At 49.9% G+C, this 18,857-nt stretch overlaps 1 protein-coding gene across 1 annotated transcript; it reads right to left on the bottom strand.

Moving 5' to 3' along the window:
• Nucleotides 1-14,434: 14,434 nt before the first annotated feature.
• Nucleotides 14,435-18,251, bottom strand: LOC123045409 (beta-fructofuranosidase, insoluble isoenzyme 2). The gene is made up of 7 exons (XM_044468460.1): nucleotides 17,963-18,251; nucleotides 17,414-17,422; nucleotides 16,234-17,096; nucleotides 15,970-16,131; nucleotides 15,170-15,426; nucleotides 14,969-15,059; nucleotides 14,435-14,866 (listed from the first exon to the last, which is right to left on the bottom strand). Exons 1-7 carry the CDS (start codon nucleotides 18,165-18,167, stop codon nucleotides 14,678-14,680), a joined length of 1,776 nt encoding a protein of 591 aa, XP_044324395.1. The 5' UTR covers nucleotides 18,168-18,251; the 3' UTR covers nucleotides 14,435-14,677.
• Between the last annotated feature and the right edge of the window lie 606 nt (nucleotides 18,252-18,857).

Below are 18,857 nucleotides of genomic sequence, written 5' to 3'. Positions count from 1 at the left end.
CCGACAAAAGTGCTGATGGACGGTGGTAGTGGGCTGAACTTGTTGTATGCAGACACACTGAAAGGAATGGGCATTCCGATGTCCCGACTGAGCACCAGTAACATGAGTTTCCATGGAGTTATACCAGGGAAGAAAGCCGAGTCACTCGGCCAAATAGCTCTGGACGTGGTGTTTGGTGACTCAAAACATTTTCGCAAAGAGAAGTTGACGTTTGAGGTCGTGGATTTTCAGAGTGCATACCACGCCATTTTGGGGAGGCCAGCTTACGCACGGTTCATGGCTCGACCATGTTACGTGTACCTCAAACTGAAGATGCCCGACCCCAAAGGAGTGATCACTGTCACCGGTGATCGGAAAAAGGCAGAAGAGTGCTTTCAGAAGGGCTCAAAGATTGCCGATTCCCAGGTGACAACGGTCGAGTTTGAAGAATATAAACAAAGGCAGATCCGAGTGATTTGCTGCGATCCAAGAAACCCGCCACAGAATCTGCATTTCAGTCGTCCGGTGAGACAAAGCCTGTCCACATTCACCCGACCGACCCCAATGCAGCCCCGACCCACATCTCCACAACACTTGACCCGAAATAGGAAGAAGCGCTCATCCAGTTCCTCCGTGAGAACTGGGACATTTTTGCATGGAAGCCAGCTGACATGCCAGGTGTTCCCAGGGGACTGGCTGAGCATCGCCTTAGAGTCGACTCATCAGCAAAACCAGTTAAAGAGCATCTTCGGTGGTCCGCCGTCCAGAAGAGGAAGGCTATTGGTGAGGAAGTGGCTCGACTGTTAGCGGCAGGATTTATCCGAGAGATATACCACTCCGAGTGGCTCGCTAATGTCGTCATGGTTCCTAAGAAGGACAAATCACTCCGAATGTGCATTGATTTCAAGCACATCAATCGGGCCTGCCCGAAAGATCATTTTCCTCTCCCTCGCATAGATCAAATTGTTGACTCGACTGCGGGCTGCGAGAGATTGTCTTTTCTAGACGCCTATTCCGGGTACCACCAGATCCGTCTGTACAGACCCGATGAGATAAAAACAGCTTTCATCACTCCATTCGGGTGCTTCTGCTATATCACCATGCCATTCGGCCTCAAGAATGCCGGAGCCACATTTATGCGAATGATTCAGAAGTGTCTGCTCACTCAAATCAGTCGGAATGTGGAAGCGTATATGGATGATATCGTCGTCAAGTCACGAAAAGGTTCCGACCTGCTCGCTGACCTCGCCGAAACATTTGCCAACCTCAGAAGGTATGATATCAAGCTCAATCCATCAAAGTGCACATTCGGAGTTCCTGGTGGCAAGTTACTCGGTTTTCTCGTTTCCGAGCGAGGGATCGACGCTAATCCAGAGAAGATCGGCACTATTCTCCAAATGAAATGCCCTATGCGAGTGCACGATGTCCAGAAACTTACTGGATGCTTGGCCGCATTAAGTCGATTCATCTCACGACTCGGTGAAAAGGCATTGCCTCTTTACCGACTGATGAAGAAGGCAGACAAGTTCGAGTGGACTCCAGAAGCTGATGCAGCGTTTGCCGAGCTAAAAGCTCTGCTCTCCACCCAGCCGGTGCTTGCTGCTCCAATCAGCAAAGAGCCTCTGTTGCTTTATATCGCAGCCACAGGACAAGTCGTCAGTACAGTGCTTACGGTCGAGCGGGAAGAAGAAGGAAAAGCCTTCAAAGTTCAGCGCCCAGTGTATTATTTGTCTGAAGTTTTGACTCCATCCAAGCAGAGATACCCTCATTATCAGAAGCTTGTATATGGAATATACATGACCACGAAGAAGGTTGCTCATTATTTCTCTGATCATTCCATCACAGTCGTCAGCGACGCTCCACTTTCAGAGATTCTGCACAACAGAGATGCAACTGGTCGAGTGGCGAAATGGGCGATTGAACTTCTTCCCCTTGATATCAAGTTCGAGGCAAAGAAAGCCATTAAGTCCCAGGCAATAGCTGATTTCCTCGCCGAGTGGATTGAACAGCAGCAGCCGACTGAGGTTCACTCGGAGCATTGGACCATGTTCTTTGATGGCTCTAAGATGTTGAATGGTTCCCGTGCTGGGGTTGTCCTGGTTTCCCCCAGAGGAGACAAGCTCAGATATGTGCTCCAGATTCACTTTGATTCCTCCAACAATGAGGCAGAGTATGAGGCCCTCTTATACGGATTGCGCATGGCCATTTCACTCGGCGTCCGTCGCCTGATGGTTTATGGCGATTCAGATTTAGTGGTCAACCAAGTGATGAAGGAGTGGGACGTGAGAAGCCCAGCCATGACTGGATACTACAATGCAGTGAGGAAGCTGGAAAAGAAGTTTGAGGGGTTAGACCTCCATCATATACCCCGACTGAAAAATCAAGCAACTGATGATCTAGCAAGGATAGGTTCCAAGAGAGAAGCCATTTCGAGTGGCGTGTTCTTAGAGCACATTCATACTCCGTCAGTTAAGGAAGACCCTTTCACTAAAGAAACCCCGCAACCCAAGAGTGCCACAGATCCGACTGAGGTAGAAGTCCCAGCAGTGGTCGACTTGGTTATGGAGATCTTAGTAGTCACACCCGACTGGACAATTCCCTATATCGCGTATATCCTGAGAAAAGAGCTCCCAGAGGATGAGGAAGAGGCTCGGCAGATCGTCCATCGATCCAAAGCCTTTACCGTTATCAAAGGACAGTTGTATAGAGAGAGCGCGATTGGAGTTGGTCAAAAATGCATAACGCCAGAAGAAGGTCGAATCATTCTCAATGATATCCACTCGGGGACCTGTGGTCACCATGCGTCCTCTCGGACCATCGTGGCCAAAGCATACCGAGCCGGATTTTACTGGCCAAGAGCGAATGAGATGGCGAAGGAAATAGTGGACAAGTGTGAAGGATGTCAGTTCTACTCAAATATGTCACACAAGCCTGCGTCAGCTCTGAAGACATTCCACTCGTCTGGCCTTTCGCAGTATGGGGGTTGGACATGGTCGGACCCTTGAGAACGGGTCGAAGTGGTTTCACACATGTACTGGTGGCAGTCGACAAGTTCACCAAATGGATTGAGGCTAAGCCAATCAAGAACCTTGACGCCGGTACTGCTGTTAGCTTCATCAGGGAACTGGTATTCAGATATGGAGTCCCGCACAGCATCATTACAGATAATGGGTCGAACTTTGACTCAGAAGAATTCAGGGATTTTTGCAACTCTCAAGGCACACGAGTCGACTACGCTTCAGTCGCCCATCCGCAGTCGAATGGACAAGCAGAGCGAGCCAATGGCCTGATCCTCAAGGGATTGAAACCCCGACTGATGCGTGATCTCAAGCATGCGGCTGGAGCATGGGTCGACGAACTTCCCTCGGTGCTTTGGGGACTGCAGACCACACCCAATCGGTCGACCGGAAGAACTCCATTCTTCTTGGTCTACGGAGCTGAAGCAGTCTTGCCGAGCGACCTTCTTCACAATGCACCTCGAGTTGAACTCTACAACGAAGCAGAAGCTGAGCAAGCGCGTCAGGATGCAGTCGACCTTTTAGAGGAAGAAAGGGAGATGGCTCTGATCCGCTCGACCATCTACCAACAAGACTTGCGTCGCTTTCACGCCAGAAATGTGAGGGGTCGAGCCTTCCAGGAAGGAGATTTAGTTCTCCGAGTGGATCAGCAGAAACAACACAAACTCGCTCCTTCTTGGGAAGGGCCCTTCGTCGTCACCAAGGTTCTCCACAACGGGGCATACCGTCTTTACAACGTCGAACACAATATCGACGAGCCCCGAGCTTGGAACGCGGAACTACTCCGCCCATTTTACACTTAAAGTTTTCACTCGGATGAGTTGTAATAAAGTACTTCTGTAGTTCATGGATTTCAAAATAATAGTGTCATAATTCCTCCATAATTTTTGTCACTTTTTATTTGTCCAATAAAATTTTCCCCTCAGTGGGTGACTTAGCCGCGAATCCGTTTCGCCTAAGTTTGTAAAAATCCTTACCGAGTGGTGAGCCAGACTCCCACTCGGAGGCTTAGCTGCCAATCCGTTTCGCCTAAGTTTAAATAAAAATCCTACCGAGTGGTAAGCCAGACTTCCACTCGGAGGCTTAGCTGCAGTCCAAGTACTCGCCTAAGTTATAAAAATCCTACCGAGTGGTAAGCCAGACTTCCCACTCGGAGGCTTAGCTGCAGTCCAAGTACTCGCCTAAGTTATATAAATCCTACCGAGTGGTGAGCCAGACTCCCACTCGGGGGGCTTAGCTGCAGTTTAAACACTCGCCTAAGTACAACGTACGCTCGCAAGGAGGACAAGGTGCAGGTCGACTGCGACCCTCTCCTCTGAGCTACGCCACAAATACAACGTATGCTCGCAAGGAGGACGAGGCGCAGGTCGACTGCGACTCTCTCTTCTGAGCTACACCACAAATACAACATACGCTCGCAAGGAGGACGAGGTGCAGGTCGACTGCGACCCTCTCCTCTGAGCTACGCCATAAGTACAATGTGCGCTCGTAAGGAGGACGAGGTGCAGGTCGACCGCGACCCTCTCCTCTGAGCTTCGCCACAAGTACAACATAAAAATCCTACCGAGTGAAGAGCAAACCTCCCACTCGGGGGCTTAGCTGCAGCCCAGTGCTCGCCTAAGATATAAAAATCCTACCGAGTGAAGAGCAAACCTCTCACTCGGGGGGCTTAGCTGCAGCCCAGTGCTCGCCTAAGATATAAAAATCCTACCGAGTGAAGAGCAAACCTCTCACTCGGGGGCTTAGCTGCAGCCCAGTGCTTGCCTAAGATATAAAAATCCTACCGAGTGAAGAGCAAACCTCCCACTCGGGGGCTTAGCTGCAGCCCAGTGCTCGCCTAAGATATAAAAATCCTACCGAGTGAAGAGCAAACCTCTCACTCGGGGGGCTTAGCTGCAGCCCAGTGCTCGCCTAAGATATAAAAATCCTACCGAGTGAAGAGAAAACCTCCCACTCGGAGGCTTAGCTGCAGCCCAGTGCTCGCCTAAGATATAAAAATCCCACCGAGTGAAGAGAAAACCTCTCACTCGGGGACTTAGCTACAGCCCAGCGCTCGCCTAAGTGGATTAAGGAATAAGTCGACTGCAGTGAGCGTCTTGCTTTGAACCTGCAAAAGACATTTCGAGCCAAAAGCAATCATATTCAAACATCAAATCCAAGTTCGGATCGATACCTAAAGGAACCGAAAGTGCTCAGGCGCTAAGCCTATTAAGGTTTATCGGTTACAACTCCACTCGGCATACCGAGGCAAATTTAAAGTGTCGAGCTTAAAAGAAGTTTTTACCCGTCCTGTGGAGGGCTGGAAGGTGCAACGAACTCATCAAGATCAATCCCGTCCGCGATCCGAGTGGCAGCAGCAATGAAGGTTTCCATGAAGGACCTGAAGTCATGTTTCTTGGTGTTGGCCACCCGGAGAGCCGCCAGCTTGTCTTCTCGCGCATCTTTGCAGTGGACTCGGGCCAGACACAGAGCAACATCTGCACCGCACCGAGCCGAGGACTTCTTCCACTCCTGCACTCGACCAGGGACCGTGTTCAGGCGAGCCATTAGCGACTCGAGGTCGTTCTGGAGTGTCTCCCTAGGCCAGAGCATTGAGTCGATGCGAGAAGTGGCGACCTTCAGCCTCGCAAGATAGTCCACGATAGCTGCAACACGGGACTCCAGTCGGAAAACATTCATGGCAACTTCATCGTTCACCAGAGAATTGACGGGGTCAAGGTTTGGTTCCAACCGGCTAGTCTCTTCTTCAAAGTTTTGACAAAATTCTACAAGGACAATCACCGAGTCAAGGCAATGGTCGAATGAAAAGATCACAGCTGAAAATGATTGTCGAGTGTAAAGGGTTACCTTCAAGCATAAGGAACAACTTCTTGGCAAGACCACTCAGGAAGGCCTCCAGATCGTTTTTCTTCCCAGTCAACTGGCTGACTTTGTCGGTCAGGGCAGCTTTGTCAGTTTTCAGTCGACTGACTTCTTTGTTGGCAATCCCAAGAGCAGCTTTCAGATTAGTATTTTCTTCTTCGAGCTTGGTGACTGAAGCTAACTTCTCGTCAGCAAGCTTGGTCTTCTCAGCTAGCTCAAGGTCTTTTTTCTTCTGGGCCTCCTTCACCTTGCCTGCAAGTTACAGCAAGGTCAGATTTTGAAACAAATGAAGGGAAAAAGGAGTCGTCGAGGTCTCACCGAACATACCTTTGGTCTCCTCCTTCGCCTTCGTCAGATTCTCCTGAACCAGCTTCAGATCCAGTTCGAGCTGAATGTGCTTGTGCTCCAGCTCGGTATAACGAGCCGCAAGGTCACAGGATTTCTGCGAAGAACCAATCGACAAAATATCAAAGATAATTCACTTCCGAGTGGATAAGAGAAAATCATGCGTTTCTAAGACTACAGCCGAATACAAACATTCGACCGTAGTCTCGGGGACTACACCCAGTGGGTGCACTCAGCGTGCCCCCACTAGTTCTATTAAAGACAGAGTCGACCAGTCGACCCCCAAAAAAATGCTCAAGACATATTCTTCAGACTGTAATCAACTGCAAGCAGTCGACCACAGTCTCGGGGACTACACCCAGTGGGTGCACTCAGCGTGCCCCCACCAGTTTGGGAAATCCATTCGCCATAGTCGAATGACAGAAAGACTGAACTTATAAAGCCTAAGGCCGACTGCCAGCAGTCGACCTTAGCCTTGGGGACTACACCCAGCGGGTGCACTCAGCGTGCCCCCGCTAACACGGAGTTTAAATCGACACACCCAGTGGGTGACTGCTATAAATTCCGGAAAGAAAAGTTTTTGATAGCATTTCCTAACAGAACAAGCGATGGTCGACTGACCTGAACATTGCTTTAAAGGGCGGAGCTGGCGTCATAAGCTGCTTGACTTGCTTCCCAGATGGCCTTCACCTGCTCCATCATGACCCCTGCTTGGCGTATGGCTTCCTTCGCAGTGCTGGCTTGGTCTTCTGGGACGTGGTGCGTCATGAAGAGAGAAGGTTGTGCGGCACTCGACGAAGCAGGGAGAGCACTCGTCAGTGGAACTGCGAAGGACACGGTGTGTCGAGTGGTGTTCTCCTCCTCCGCGACCAGAGTCTCGGGCGCCGTCACATCCTGGGCCACCCTACCGGCAGACGCTTTCCTGCTCCTTCTGTGCTTTAGCGGTTCCTCATCGTCATCATCATCAGGAAGAGTGATAACGACATTGGATGGAGCTACAGAAAAGAATCAGAATTAGAAATCATGAGTCAGTCGACTAAAAACGGAATTAAGAGTATAGTACCAGGGTTTGAGGTTGCTGCGTCCTCCATCTCATGGTCGTCAGCTTGCCTGAAGTCTCAGAAGTAGCAGCACTGCAGTTCCCAAGAATCAGTCGGCTAACTCAAATGTCAACCAGAGATAAAGCTTGCACAAAACAAGAAGGCTTAACCAGCAGGTTTACCCTGATATGGTGGGGATGGACACCTTCATCTTTGGTAGGAGCTTGGTCGGCTTTGACGGAGCCACCTTGGTTTGCTTCGGTGCCTTTTCAGTCGGCGCCGGAGAAGTGGTCCGAGGGCGTTTGGTCGACTGCGCAACAGTCGCAACCCCCTTGCCACGTTCAGTCGCAGGGTCATGGACAAGTTTCGACCGCCTTTCCGAGCGCGGTGGAGCAACCTCCTCCTCGTCCTCTTCTTCGTCCTCCTCATCGTCGTCATCGTCATCATCATCCTCAGTGGCATCCGAGTCCCACTCCTCCTGGCTCTCGCCCCCGCTCGCTTCTCCCTCTTCAGTCGGAGCCTGTGCTCCATTGGGCATCGAGTACAGCTCGGTGATGGCCTGATAGACATCAAGACAAAGATCAATCGACCGATTTGCAGAGAAAACAGAATTAAATATGACAAGAATACGATGGAAGGTAGAGCGGACATACCTTGTCTGGAACGCTGTGATGGTCGAGTGGAGGAATCCTTCTGGCTCCACGGGGGTTATCCTTGTTCCCAGTGACCGCGGCCACCCACCTTTCCACCGTGTCATCGTCGACTGCTTCCGGGTGGATCCGAGTCTCATCTTCAGTTCCGCAGTACAACCACATGCAATGGCTCCGGAACTGAAGAGGCTGGATACGCCGCCTAAGGAAAACTTCCAAGAGATCCATACCAGTTACTCCATCTCGAACCAGCTAAACTACACGCTCTATCAGCATCTTCACGTCGGCTTTCTCCTCCGGAATCACCTTCAGTGAAGAAGGTTTGTTCACTCGGTCCATGGTAAACTGAGGGAGTCCACTCGACTGCCCCGGCGCCGGCTCGTTCTGGCAGTAGAACCAGGTCGACTGCCAGCCTCTGACTGACTCGGGAAATGACATGGCTGGGAAGGTGCTCTTGTTTCTCATCTGGATCCCCAGACCACCACACATCTGGACAACTTGGGTCTTTTCGTCGCCTGGGCTCGCCTTCTTCACGGTCTGAGAGCGACACGTGAATATTTGCTTGAACAAGCCCCAGTGCGGTCGACAGCCCAGAAAATTCTCACACATGGACACAAACGCGGCAAGATAGGCGATGGAATTCGGGGTGAAGTGGTGGAGTTGCGCTCCAAAGAAGTTCAAAAAACCACGGAAGAAAACACTCGGTGGCAAAGAAAATCCGTGGTCGACGTGGGTAGCCAGAAGCACGCACTCAACCTCCGCCGGCTGGGGCTGCCACTCTTTCCCCGGAAGTCTTGCAGCGCCGTGGGGGATCAGGCCGTCATCGGCCATGTCGAGGAGATCCTTCTCCGTGATGGTCGACCGGATCCAGTCTCCCTGGACCCAGCCGTTCGGCAGACGGGATCTGGACGAAGACCCGCCGCGGCTGGTGGATCTCCCCTTCGCCTTCTCCATCGCCGACGCCTTCTTCGCGCGTTCCAGCGCCGCCGTCTTCTCCTTCACCATGGCTGCCGGTGAGACGCGCGAGGAGTAGTTGTGCGGAGGCGAGAGCGGGCGCGTTGGGCGGAGACGAGGAGAGCAGAGAGGGAATGCTGAGGCACTGTTCAAAAACCCTCACCGGGCGCATTTATAAGATCCCTTCCGAGTGGATGACAGGTGGGCCCGGTCGATCTAATCATATCCCGAAACAGTTGCACGGACGCGATACGTGGCGAAAAAAGCGGCGCGAGGATCGAGGCGTCTATGCCCTATCCCATCCGAGCGCCGCGGTCCGCCCCGCTTCGCGCGCTTCCCCAAATTTCATATCCCGCAGAATCCGCGAACGGCAGATCGGTCTGTCAGACGCGGGATTTCCTGCGATCCGTCGCTCGGAAATCGGCAAAGTCCAAAAGATCACTCGACGAAAGAAAAGAATGGATCGAGTCGACTGAAGAAAAGTTGCTCACTATCAACAAAGAGATTCTTGGTTCAACACAACGCATGACCAGTGTGCAAAGGCCAATCGGAAACAACATCAACTCATTCCTCACTCAAGCCTCAATCCATTCGGGGGCTAATGATGGAGTCATGTACCTAGGGTAGGGTCATAGACCTGATCTAAGTACCCTGCCCAAGGACACCCTTAGAAGAGATCACCTTCCAGTCGACCTACGAGGAACCCACTCGACTGAGTTGAAGGACTCGACCACGAAGACTCACTCGACCACCAGAAGGTCAAGAAGCACTCTGCACTGCAACGGTCTGTAATTAAGTAGACTTTATGATAGTTAAGACACTTTATGTGGGGCGTTACCAGTAACGCCCCGGACTTAATGTACCTTAAACCCTTCATTACGTGGGTTGGCTGGGGTCCTGGCGCACTCTATATAAGCCACCCCCCTCCACAGGCAGAAGGGTTCGCACCCCTGTAATTCATATACACATAATCCACTCGACCGCCTCAGGGCTCCGAGACGTAGGGCTTTTACTTCCTCCGAGAAGGGCCTGAACTCGTACATCGCTTGTGTTTACAACCTCTCCATAGCTAGGACCTTGCCTCTCCTTACCTACCCCCACTCTACTGTCGGACTTAGAACCACGACAAGTTCCGCTTCCAGTGTCCAATCTGCTTGCAGTAGAAGCACTCAGTCTCAGGCTTAGGTCCAGACTTGGGTTTCTTCTCTTGAGCAGCAACTTGTTTGTTGTTCTTCTTGAAGTTCCCCTTCTTCTTCCCTTTGCCCTTTTTCTTGAAACTGGTGGTCTTATTGACCATCAACACTTGATGCTCCTTCTTGATTTCTACCTCCGCGGCTTTTAGCATTGCGAAGAGCTCGGGAATAGTCTTGTCCATCCCTTGCATATTATAGTTCATCACGAAGCTCTTGTAGCTTGGTGGCAGTGATTGAAGAATTCTGTCAATGACACTATCATAAGTAAGATTAACTCCCAGTCCCAGTTGAATCAAGTGATTATTATACCCAGACATTTTGAGTATGTGTTCACTGACAGAACTATTCTCCTCCATCTTGCAGCTATAAAACATATTGGAGACTTCATATCTCTCAATCCGGGCATTTGCTTGAAATATTAACTTCAACTCATGGAACATCTCATATGCTCCATGACGTTCATAACGTTGTTGAAGACCCGGTTCTAAGCCGTAAAGCATGGCACACTGAACTATCGAGTAGTCATCAGCTTTGCTCTGCTAGACATTCTTAACATCGTCAGTTGCATCAGCAGCAGGCCTGGCACCCAGCGGTGCTTCTAGGATGTAATTCTTCTGTGCAGCAATGAGGATAATCCTCAGGTTACGGACCCAGTCCGTGTAATTGCTACCATCATCTTTCAACTTTGCTTTCTCAAGGAACGCATTAAAATTCAACGGAACAACAGCACGAGCCATCTATCTACAACAAACATAGACAAGCAAAATACTATCAGGTACTAAGTTCATGATAAATTTAAGTTCAATTAATCATATTACTAAAGAACTCCCACTTAGATAGACATCCCTCTAATCCTCTAAGTGATTACGTGATCCATATCAACTATACCATGTCCGATCGTCACGTGAGATGGAGTAGTTTCAACGGTGAACATCAATATGTTGATCATATCTACTATATGATTCACGCTTGACCTTTCGGTCTCCGTGTTCCGAGGCCATATCTGTTATATGCTAGGCTCGTCAAGTTTAACCTGAGTATTCCGCGTGTGCAACTGTTTTGCACCCGTTGTATTTGAACGTAGAGCCTATCACACCTGATCATCACGTGGTGTCTCAGCATGAAGAACTTTCGCAACGGTGCATACTCAGGGAGAACACTTCTTGATAATTTTAGTGAGAGATCATCTTAAAATGCTACCGTCAACCAAAGCAAGATAAGATGCATAAACGATAAACATCACATGCAATCAATATAAGTGATATGATATGGCCATCATCATCTTGTGCTTGTGATCTCCATCTTCAAAGCACCATCGTGATCACCATCGTCACCGGCGCGACACCTTGATCTCCATCGTAGCATCGTTGTCGTTACGCCATCTATTGCTTCTACGACTATCGCTACCGCTTAGTGATAAAGTAAAGCAATTACATGGCGTTTGCATTTCATACAATAAAGCGACAACCATATGGCTCCTGCTAGTTGCCGATAACTTCGGTTACAAAACATGATCATCTCATACAATAAAATATAGCATCACGTCTTGACCATATCACATCACAATATGATCTGCAAAAACAAGTTAGACGTCCCCTACTTTGTTGTTGGAAACTTTACGTGGCTGCTACGGGCTGAGCAAGAACCGTTCTTACCTACGCTTCAAAACCACAACGATAGTTCATCAAGTTAGTGTTGTTTTAACCTTCGCAAGGACCGGGCGTAGCCACACTCGATTCAGCTAAAGTGAGAGAGACAGACACCCGCCAGTCACCTTTAAGCACGAGTGCTCGTAACGGTGAAACCAGTCTCGCGTAAGCGTACGCGTAATGTCGGTCCGGGCCGCTTCATCTCACAATACCGCAGAGCCAAAGTATGACATGCTGGTAAGCAGTATGACTTGTATCGCCCACAACTCACTTGTGTTCTACTCGTGCATATGACATCTACGCATAAAACCTAGGCTCAGATGCCACTATTGGGGAACGTAGTAATTTCAAAAAAATTCCTACGCACACGCAAGATCATGGTGATGCATAGCAACGAGAGGGGAGAGTATTGTCCACGTACCCTCGTAGACCGTAAGCGGAAGCGTTATGACAATGCGGTTGATGTAGTCGTACGTCTTCACGATCCGACCGATCCAAGTACCGAACATACGGCACCTCCGAGTTCAGCACACGTTCAGCTCGATGACGATCCCCGGACTCCGATCCAGCAAAGTGTCGGGGATGAGTTCCGTCAGCACAACGGCGTGGTGACGATGATGATGTTCTACCAACACAGGGCTTCGCCTAAACTCCGCGACGATATGACCGAGGTGGAATATGGTGGAGGGGGGCACCGCATACGCCTAAGGAACGATCTTGAAGATCAACTTGTGTGTTCTAGGGTGCCCCTGCCCCCGTATATAAAGGAGGGAGGGGGAGGTGCGGCCGGCCCCCTAGGGGTGCGCCTGGAGGAGTCCTACTCCCACCGGGAGTAGGACTCCCCCCTCTTGCCTTGGTGGAGAAGGAAAGGAGGGAGGGGAAAGAGGAAAGGGGGGCGCCGCCCCCCCCTTCCTTTTCCTATTCGGACTAGTTGGGAGGGGGCGCGCGGCCTGCCCTGGCCGGCCCTCCTCTTCTCCCTCATGGCCCACTAAGGCCCATTAACCCCCGGGAGGGTTCCGGTAACCCCCCGGTGTTTCGGTAAAATCCCGATTTCACCCAGAACCATTCCGATATCCAAATATAGGCTTCCAATATACCAATCTTTATGTCTCCACCATTTCGAGACTCCTCGTCATGTCCGTGATCACATCCGGGACTCCGAACAAAGTTCGGTACATCAAAACTTATAAACTCATAATAAAACTGTCATCGTTACGTTAAGCGTGCGGACCCTACGGGTTCGAGAGTTATGTAGACATGACCTAGAACTATTCTCGGTCAATAACCAATAGCGGAACCTGGATGCTCATATTGGCTCCTCCATATTCTACGAAGATCTTTATTGGTCAAACCGCATAACAACATACGTTGTTCCCTTTGTCATCGGTATGTTACTTGCCCGAGATTCGATCGTCGGTATCCAATACCTAGTTCAATCTCGTTACCGGCAAGTCTCTTTACTCGTTACGTAATGCATCATTCCGTAACTAACTCATTTAGTTACATTGCTTGCAAGGCTTATAGTGATGTGCATTACCGAGAGGGCCCAGAGATACCTCTCCGACAATCGGAGTGACAAAACCTAATCTCGAAATACGCCAACCCAACATGTACCATTGGAGACACCTGTAGTACTCCTTTATAATCACCCAGTTACGTTGTGACGTTTGGTAGCACCAAAGTGTTCCTCCGGTAAACGGGAGTTGCATAATCTCATAGTTACAGGAACATGTATAAGTCATGAAGAAAGCAATAGCAACATACTAAACGATCAAGTGCTAGGCTAACAGAATGGGTCATGTCAATCACATCATTTTTCGAATGATGTGATCCCATTAATCAAATGATAACACATGTCTATGGTTAGGAAACATAACCATCTTTGATTAATGAGCTAGTCAAGTAGAGGCATACTAGTGACTATATGTTTGTCTATGTATTCACACATGTATCATGTTTCCGGTTAATACAATTCTAGCATGAATAATAAACATTTATCATGATATGAGGAAATAAATAATAACTTTATTATTGCCTCTAGGGCATATTTCCTTCAGGGTCCTCTTTCTAAGGCTGCTCGTGGTGGAAACTTTTGCAGTGCATAGTATCTATGTTACTCCCTCCGTTCCTAAATATAAGTATTTGTAAATATTTCACTATGGAACACATACGGATGTTTGTAGATACATTTTAGAGTGTAGAATCACTCTTGCTCCATATGTAGTTCATAGTAGAATTTATAAAAAGACTTATATTTAGGAACAAATGGAGTATAGAATTTTAGATGAACTCATTTATTGTTTTGCATGACACACAGTGACACATTTCTTAATATGTTCTTCATATAATGGCATTCCACCTCAACCAAATTGCCAAGTTAGCAACTTAGCATGCATGATACATTGATACTGCTTGCTATGATACCCCCACTTCGGAAGTCTAAAAGCCTTAGAAAATAAGTTCGAACATCCTAATCTTAATCTCACTTAATAAGATTTGTAGTTTCATTTTGCTTATTGTTATTAAGATTGTAATTTTAGGTAATGTATTTTTTTTTACAGGAGCGAGGTACACTTCTAAGTGGTTGATTTTGGAAAAAAGTGAATAAATAATGTAAACATCATGGATCAAGCTTGTCATGTTGTAGGGTTTAGAGACCATAAGTAAACTCGGTGATGGTCACATTGACAAAAATGGACCTTTCCTTTAGCGATATAATGTATAGATAGATAAAGTGCAACCTTGGAAACTAAAACTCGTCCGACAATATATATACTTTCCACCAATGCGCACGACAGAGTATGCATAGAACTTTTATTATTCCTAAGGGCAAAATGATCCCTTCGTAGTGCACTTATACTACGTGCAAACCTAGCTACGTACGTACCCTCGTAGAACTATCACGTTTCACCAGAGATCAATTTAACAGAATGTGAGCCAAATTCAGGCACATATATAGGAAGCCTGCATGTAGATCCACCTTAAATTCTAAGCACCGTTCATGAGTGCTGGCTTCTTCATCTCCCACGCCGTGAGCTGTGACACCTTGATGTCCACCTTGCCGTTGTTGAAAACGTGAAGATGAGCGTTCTTGCCTAGGGCGAGGGTCGGATAGACCCGTGAGAGGATGCATGTCCTGCCTCCTGCCCCGAAGCTCTCGACCACGGACCGATCAATCTAGACATAGAAAATATGGGTAAACGAAATCAGTAAGGAATGGTCCATTTGTGAACTTGTACATTGTACGAGATGAGGAATATATGGTAGCCAATATTGTACCAGGCTCCTCAGAGATATCTTGCCCTTCGCTATGTCAGTATCAACAAAGCCTGCGAACGTCGGCTTGTAGAGGTTCGGGTTCAAAGATGACCTGCACCAACAAAAAATCCCAATGTCAGATCAATGCTAGCTAATGTGTGTATGTCACACGCATGAGATAGCGAATCTAAGGGACAAACTAGGATCGGGAGGTGACGTTACGTGGTGGGGTCGGAGCACATGAGGACCACCGGCTTGGTGCTGTTGATGTTGCGCGCGGCCTTGAACACCCGGAAGAAGACCGCCGTCTTCTCCTCCAGCTTGGCCGAGGCGAGCACCCACAGACCAAAAGGGCCCACGCCACCTTCCACGTCGGCACCCTTCACGCTGCACAGCTTCTGGGCGTCGTTGGCTAACGCGGGGTCCAGCGCCTCCGCTCCCTCCAGGCTCGGCACCTCAAAGCTCACCTCGACGTCAGCCTGATGAAACAAGTTAGTCGGGTAATTAACTATGAGCTCATCACCACACACTTACAAAAGAGAACAAACATTATGGTGGTCAAATTAATGTATCTGGATTAAGTGATATATTGTTAGGTTGCATCAGTTCAGTTGGAGCCTAGATTGGAGGCCGGTGTGCATGCAAGGCCAAGGCCAATGCCAATGTGCGCGTGACGACGAGTCTAGTTTTCTAAGCCGTAATGGGTCGGAACAGAACGCATGACGCCGAGCTGAGATTAAAGTGCAGGACAGGTGTAGTGAAATCTACGGAGTAGAAAAGGCACAACAGAGTGGACACTGCACACTGGACACAACTCGGATGAGAAGCGCGCCGGATAAGATAGCGCGGTCCAGGATAACACATACTACTGGCTGAGCAATATATTCTGCAGGGCCGGCGCCACTCAAGGCAAGGCAGTACATAGTGATCTCGACCGCCTTTTGGTCCTAGAAAATGTCACCTTGATTGCACACGAACTAACTCAAAAAAGCACACGAACTAACTCAAAAAGGCACACTCACCTGTGAGCTTCGTAGCCCGGTGACCTCGACGTGCTCTCCCCGCTTCACCACCCCGTCCCTGAGACTGACCGGCTTTTTCCCCCTGAGCGCCTCAAGCTCCTCCACAGGCCACTGCATCAGCTGCCTCCCACTCGGGTCCAGCCAAACCTTCCTCGGAATCGCCTGTAAATATCACGCAAACAACTGAGACCATGCATGCATGGTGCACATGAAAGTTTTTTGGTTACTACGTACACTAGCATATGATATGATATGATTAGCTACCTGGATTCCGGCCCATCCCTTGGCGACGTCGTCGACGGCGGTGTCGGACTCGTTGGCCCAGCCCCACAGGATACGGCGGCGCTTGACCGGGTCGTAGAACGTCTTGGAGGCGTAGAAGTTGCCGTAGTCGTACCGCAGGTGGTGCTCATCGCCGGTGGGGTTGTCCGGCACGTACCGCTCGGTCTTCCGGTTGTAGGTGCCGACGGTGTAGTAGTCGTAGCGGCGCAGGTCGAGGCTGTTCTTCAGCACGTGCTTCACCTTGGGGCTGGACGTGACCGAGGTGTCGAGCCCGTTCTGCCGGCCGTCCACCGTGACCGGGTACAGGTCCGGGCACTCCCACATCCCCGTGGGCGCCGAGTGCAGCGGCTTCCTCACCCGCGTCCACCGCATGAAGTCGCGGCTCCGGTACACGTACGCCACGCCGCGGGACGCGCCCGAGAGGGCGCCGATGAGCAGCCGCCAGTGGCCGTCGGCGTACCACGCGGTGGTCGGGTCCCGGAACTGGGTGGCGTTGATGCCGCCCTCCGGCACGATGATCGGGTTGCTCTTGGGCTTGACCCACTCGCGGAGCAGCGGGTCCGACTTGTTCTTGGGGAAGGCGATGTTCTGCACCTCGTAGTTGATGTCGGCGCGGTCGATGCCCGTGTACATGATCGCCGGCGTGCCGTCGCGCAGGATAGTGGCCGAGCCCGACCAGCAGCCGTACTTGTCGGACTTGATGCTGGGCTGGATGGCCGTCTCCAGCGCCACCCAGTTGATGAGGTCGCGCGAGACCGAGTGCGCCCACACGATGTTGCCCCACACGGCCCCCTTGGGGTTGTACTGGTAGAAGAAATGGTACCACCCCTTGTAGTACATGGGCGCTGCACGCACCAAATTTCACCAAGTCACATGTCCAGTTCACATTCCCATGAAGAGATGATCTCAGTGAAGGTTAATGACGAGCCAATTATTTTCATTCGTTAAATGGTTTCTGTATGGGGTTGCAAGTTCACGAGCCATGCAGCATGCGTGCATGCCTGTATATGTGTTGTTTAGTGATCAGGACGAAAAGGCGTTGCTGTTCAACGGGGTTGCAAGTTGCAGAACACGGATTCTTGTAGCAGATAGCATCAAATTGAAGACGCGACAGAGACGCGTGACAGGATATTAAAACAAGGGCGGGAGAAGGACGACGTACCGTTGGGATCTGGCGTGGCATTCGGCAACCACCAACATGGTGATAAGAAAAACCTCAAGTTAGAACCAGTTATAAACCTTTGCAAAAAAAAATGCATCGTTATTAAACTAATCCACAGTATTAGGAGTAGGATACTACTCAGGCCACACAAGTGCAAGCTAGCTAAAGCAACTCTAGCTCACTGGACACCGGAGGAGCCCCCCCGTGACCGTAGTCACTTCACTGAAAGCTAGTCCTAAAGCATGCGTGTTCTTGCTTCTTGTAAAGCAGTAGTACTAATACACAAACTGAGCACCGTATGACCTAGCTAAATTTAGTAACAAAACAGAAATGGACACGATTAAGAAGTGTCCTGTATGGCCCAAGAAACCGACCACCCACCCTCCGCCGGCCATGCATGGTTTTGAAGTTCAGTTGTCTGAAGAGCAAGGACGTGCTACTACACACACGGTTGGTTTGTTTAGCCATGCAAAAGAAGGATGTCCGCCTAGCTATAGCTCTAAGCTTCACTCTAGCTTGAACAAGAGAGATGGGTTAGTGGGCATGTACCGTTGATCCAGTTCTTTATCGGCCGGAAGTGGTACCCCGTACTCAGCTCGGCATCAAGAATTGAAGGCGGCACGTCGGCCGCCGCCGCCTCCGTCTCCAGGAGGTGGGTCTCGTAGACGACATGCGACGCCCCGGCGAGTTGCAGCAGCAGCAGCACCACCAGCACCGGGCATGCCCATGCAACTCTTCCCCTGAGAACTACCATTGCTCTCACACGTGGGCACAGAGGCCGGCGATGGAAAGAAGAACAGGTAGAGAAGGATCGATGTCTGTGCAGAAGCAGAGGCCAGGGGGGGGTCATATTTATAGTGCGAGGGCGGTAGCGCCGGGGTGCGAGGGCAGGCTATTCGAGCGCTGAAAAGCCTGAAAGTTTAAAGTTTGCAGGGTGAGACAAAAGGCCACGAATTCAGACAGATATGAAGAGAGATTTTTCCTGGGGTATTATTGGATGATATAACCAGACAATTGGACATCATCTGATAGGGAAGTGCTAGTACTCCTATATTTTCCTTGTTTTTTCTAATGTTTATTTAGGACTTTCTCAGGTAGCTTCTGTGATGGAGGGAAATCTGGGTTTAGGTGTGAGAAATCTGTGAAGATGCTGGTGCCGCCACATGGCTGGCTGGGTCTGGTTGGGGGAGTGGAGAAGTGTGAGTTGCTTGCTTTTATTGGTTGCTTTTGAGAAAACAATGGCCTAAACTTGTCATTAGTAGTTACAGTAGTTTTCACCTCCACCATACGAGGTCCATACGTCTCGCTCGTGGTCGATCGTCATCCGAGGCACATTTCAACTGCAGGCTCTAGCCGGATCAAGCAATCGACGAATTTCGGGAGTGGAGAACACGCGACGCTGATACGTTTTTCCACCATCACTGCACTCCGTCGGATACACCGC

Source organism: Triticum aestivum, chromosome 2B (assembly GCF_018294505.1).
Source record: "Triticum aestivum cultivar Chinese Spring chromosome 2B, IWGSC CS RefSeq v2.1, whole genome shotgun sequence".
Classification (NCBI taxonomy): Eukaryota; Viridiplantae; Streptophyta; class Magnoliopsida; order Poales; family Poaceae; genus Triticum; species Triticum aestivum.
Note: the sequence above shows the minus strand (reverse complement) of the source record. Positions and strands in the feature narration are given on the sequence as shown.

What these genes read in the sequence shown, in the direction of transcription:
- LOC123045409 (XM_044468460.1), bottom strand. Translation starts at nt 18,167, where the DNA reads ATGGTAGTTCTCAGGGGAAGAGTTGCATGGGCATGCCCGGTGCTGGTG. An exon ending in AGGGATGGGCCGGAATCCAG is followed by an intron (nt 16,132 to 16,233) that starts GTAGCTAATCAT and finishes TGATATTTACAG; the next exon opens with GCGATTCCGAGGAAGGTTTG. An exon ending in AGATATCTCTGAGGAGCCTG is followed by an intron (nt 14,867 to 14,968) that starts GTACAATATTGG and finishes TTCTATGTCTAG; the next exon opens with ATTGATCGGTCCGTGGTCGA.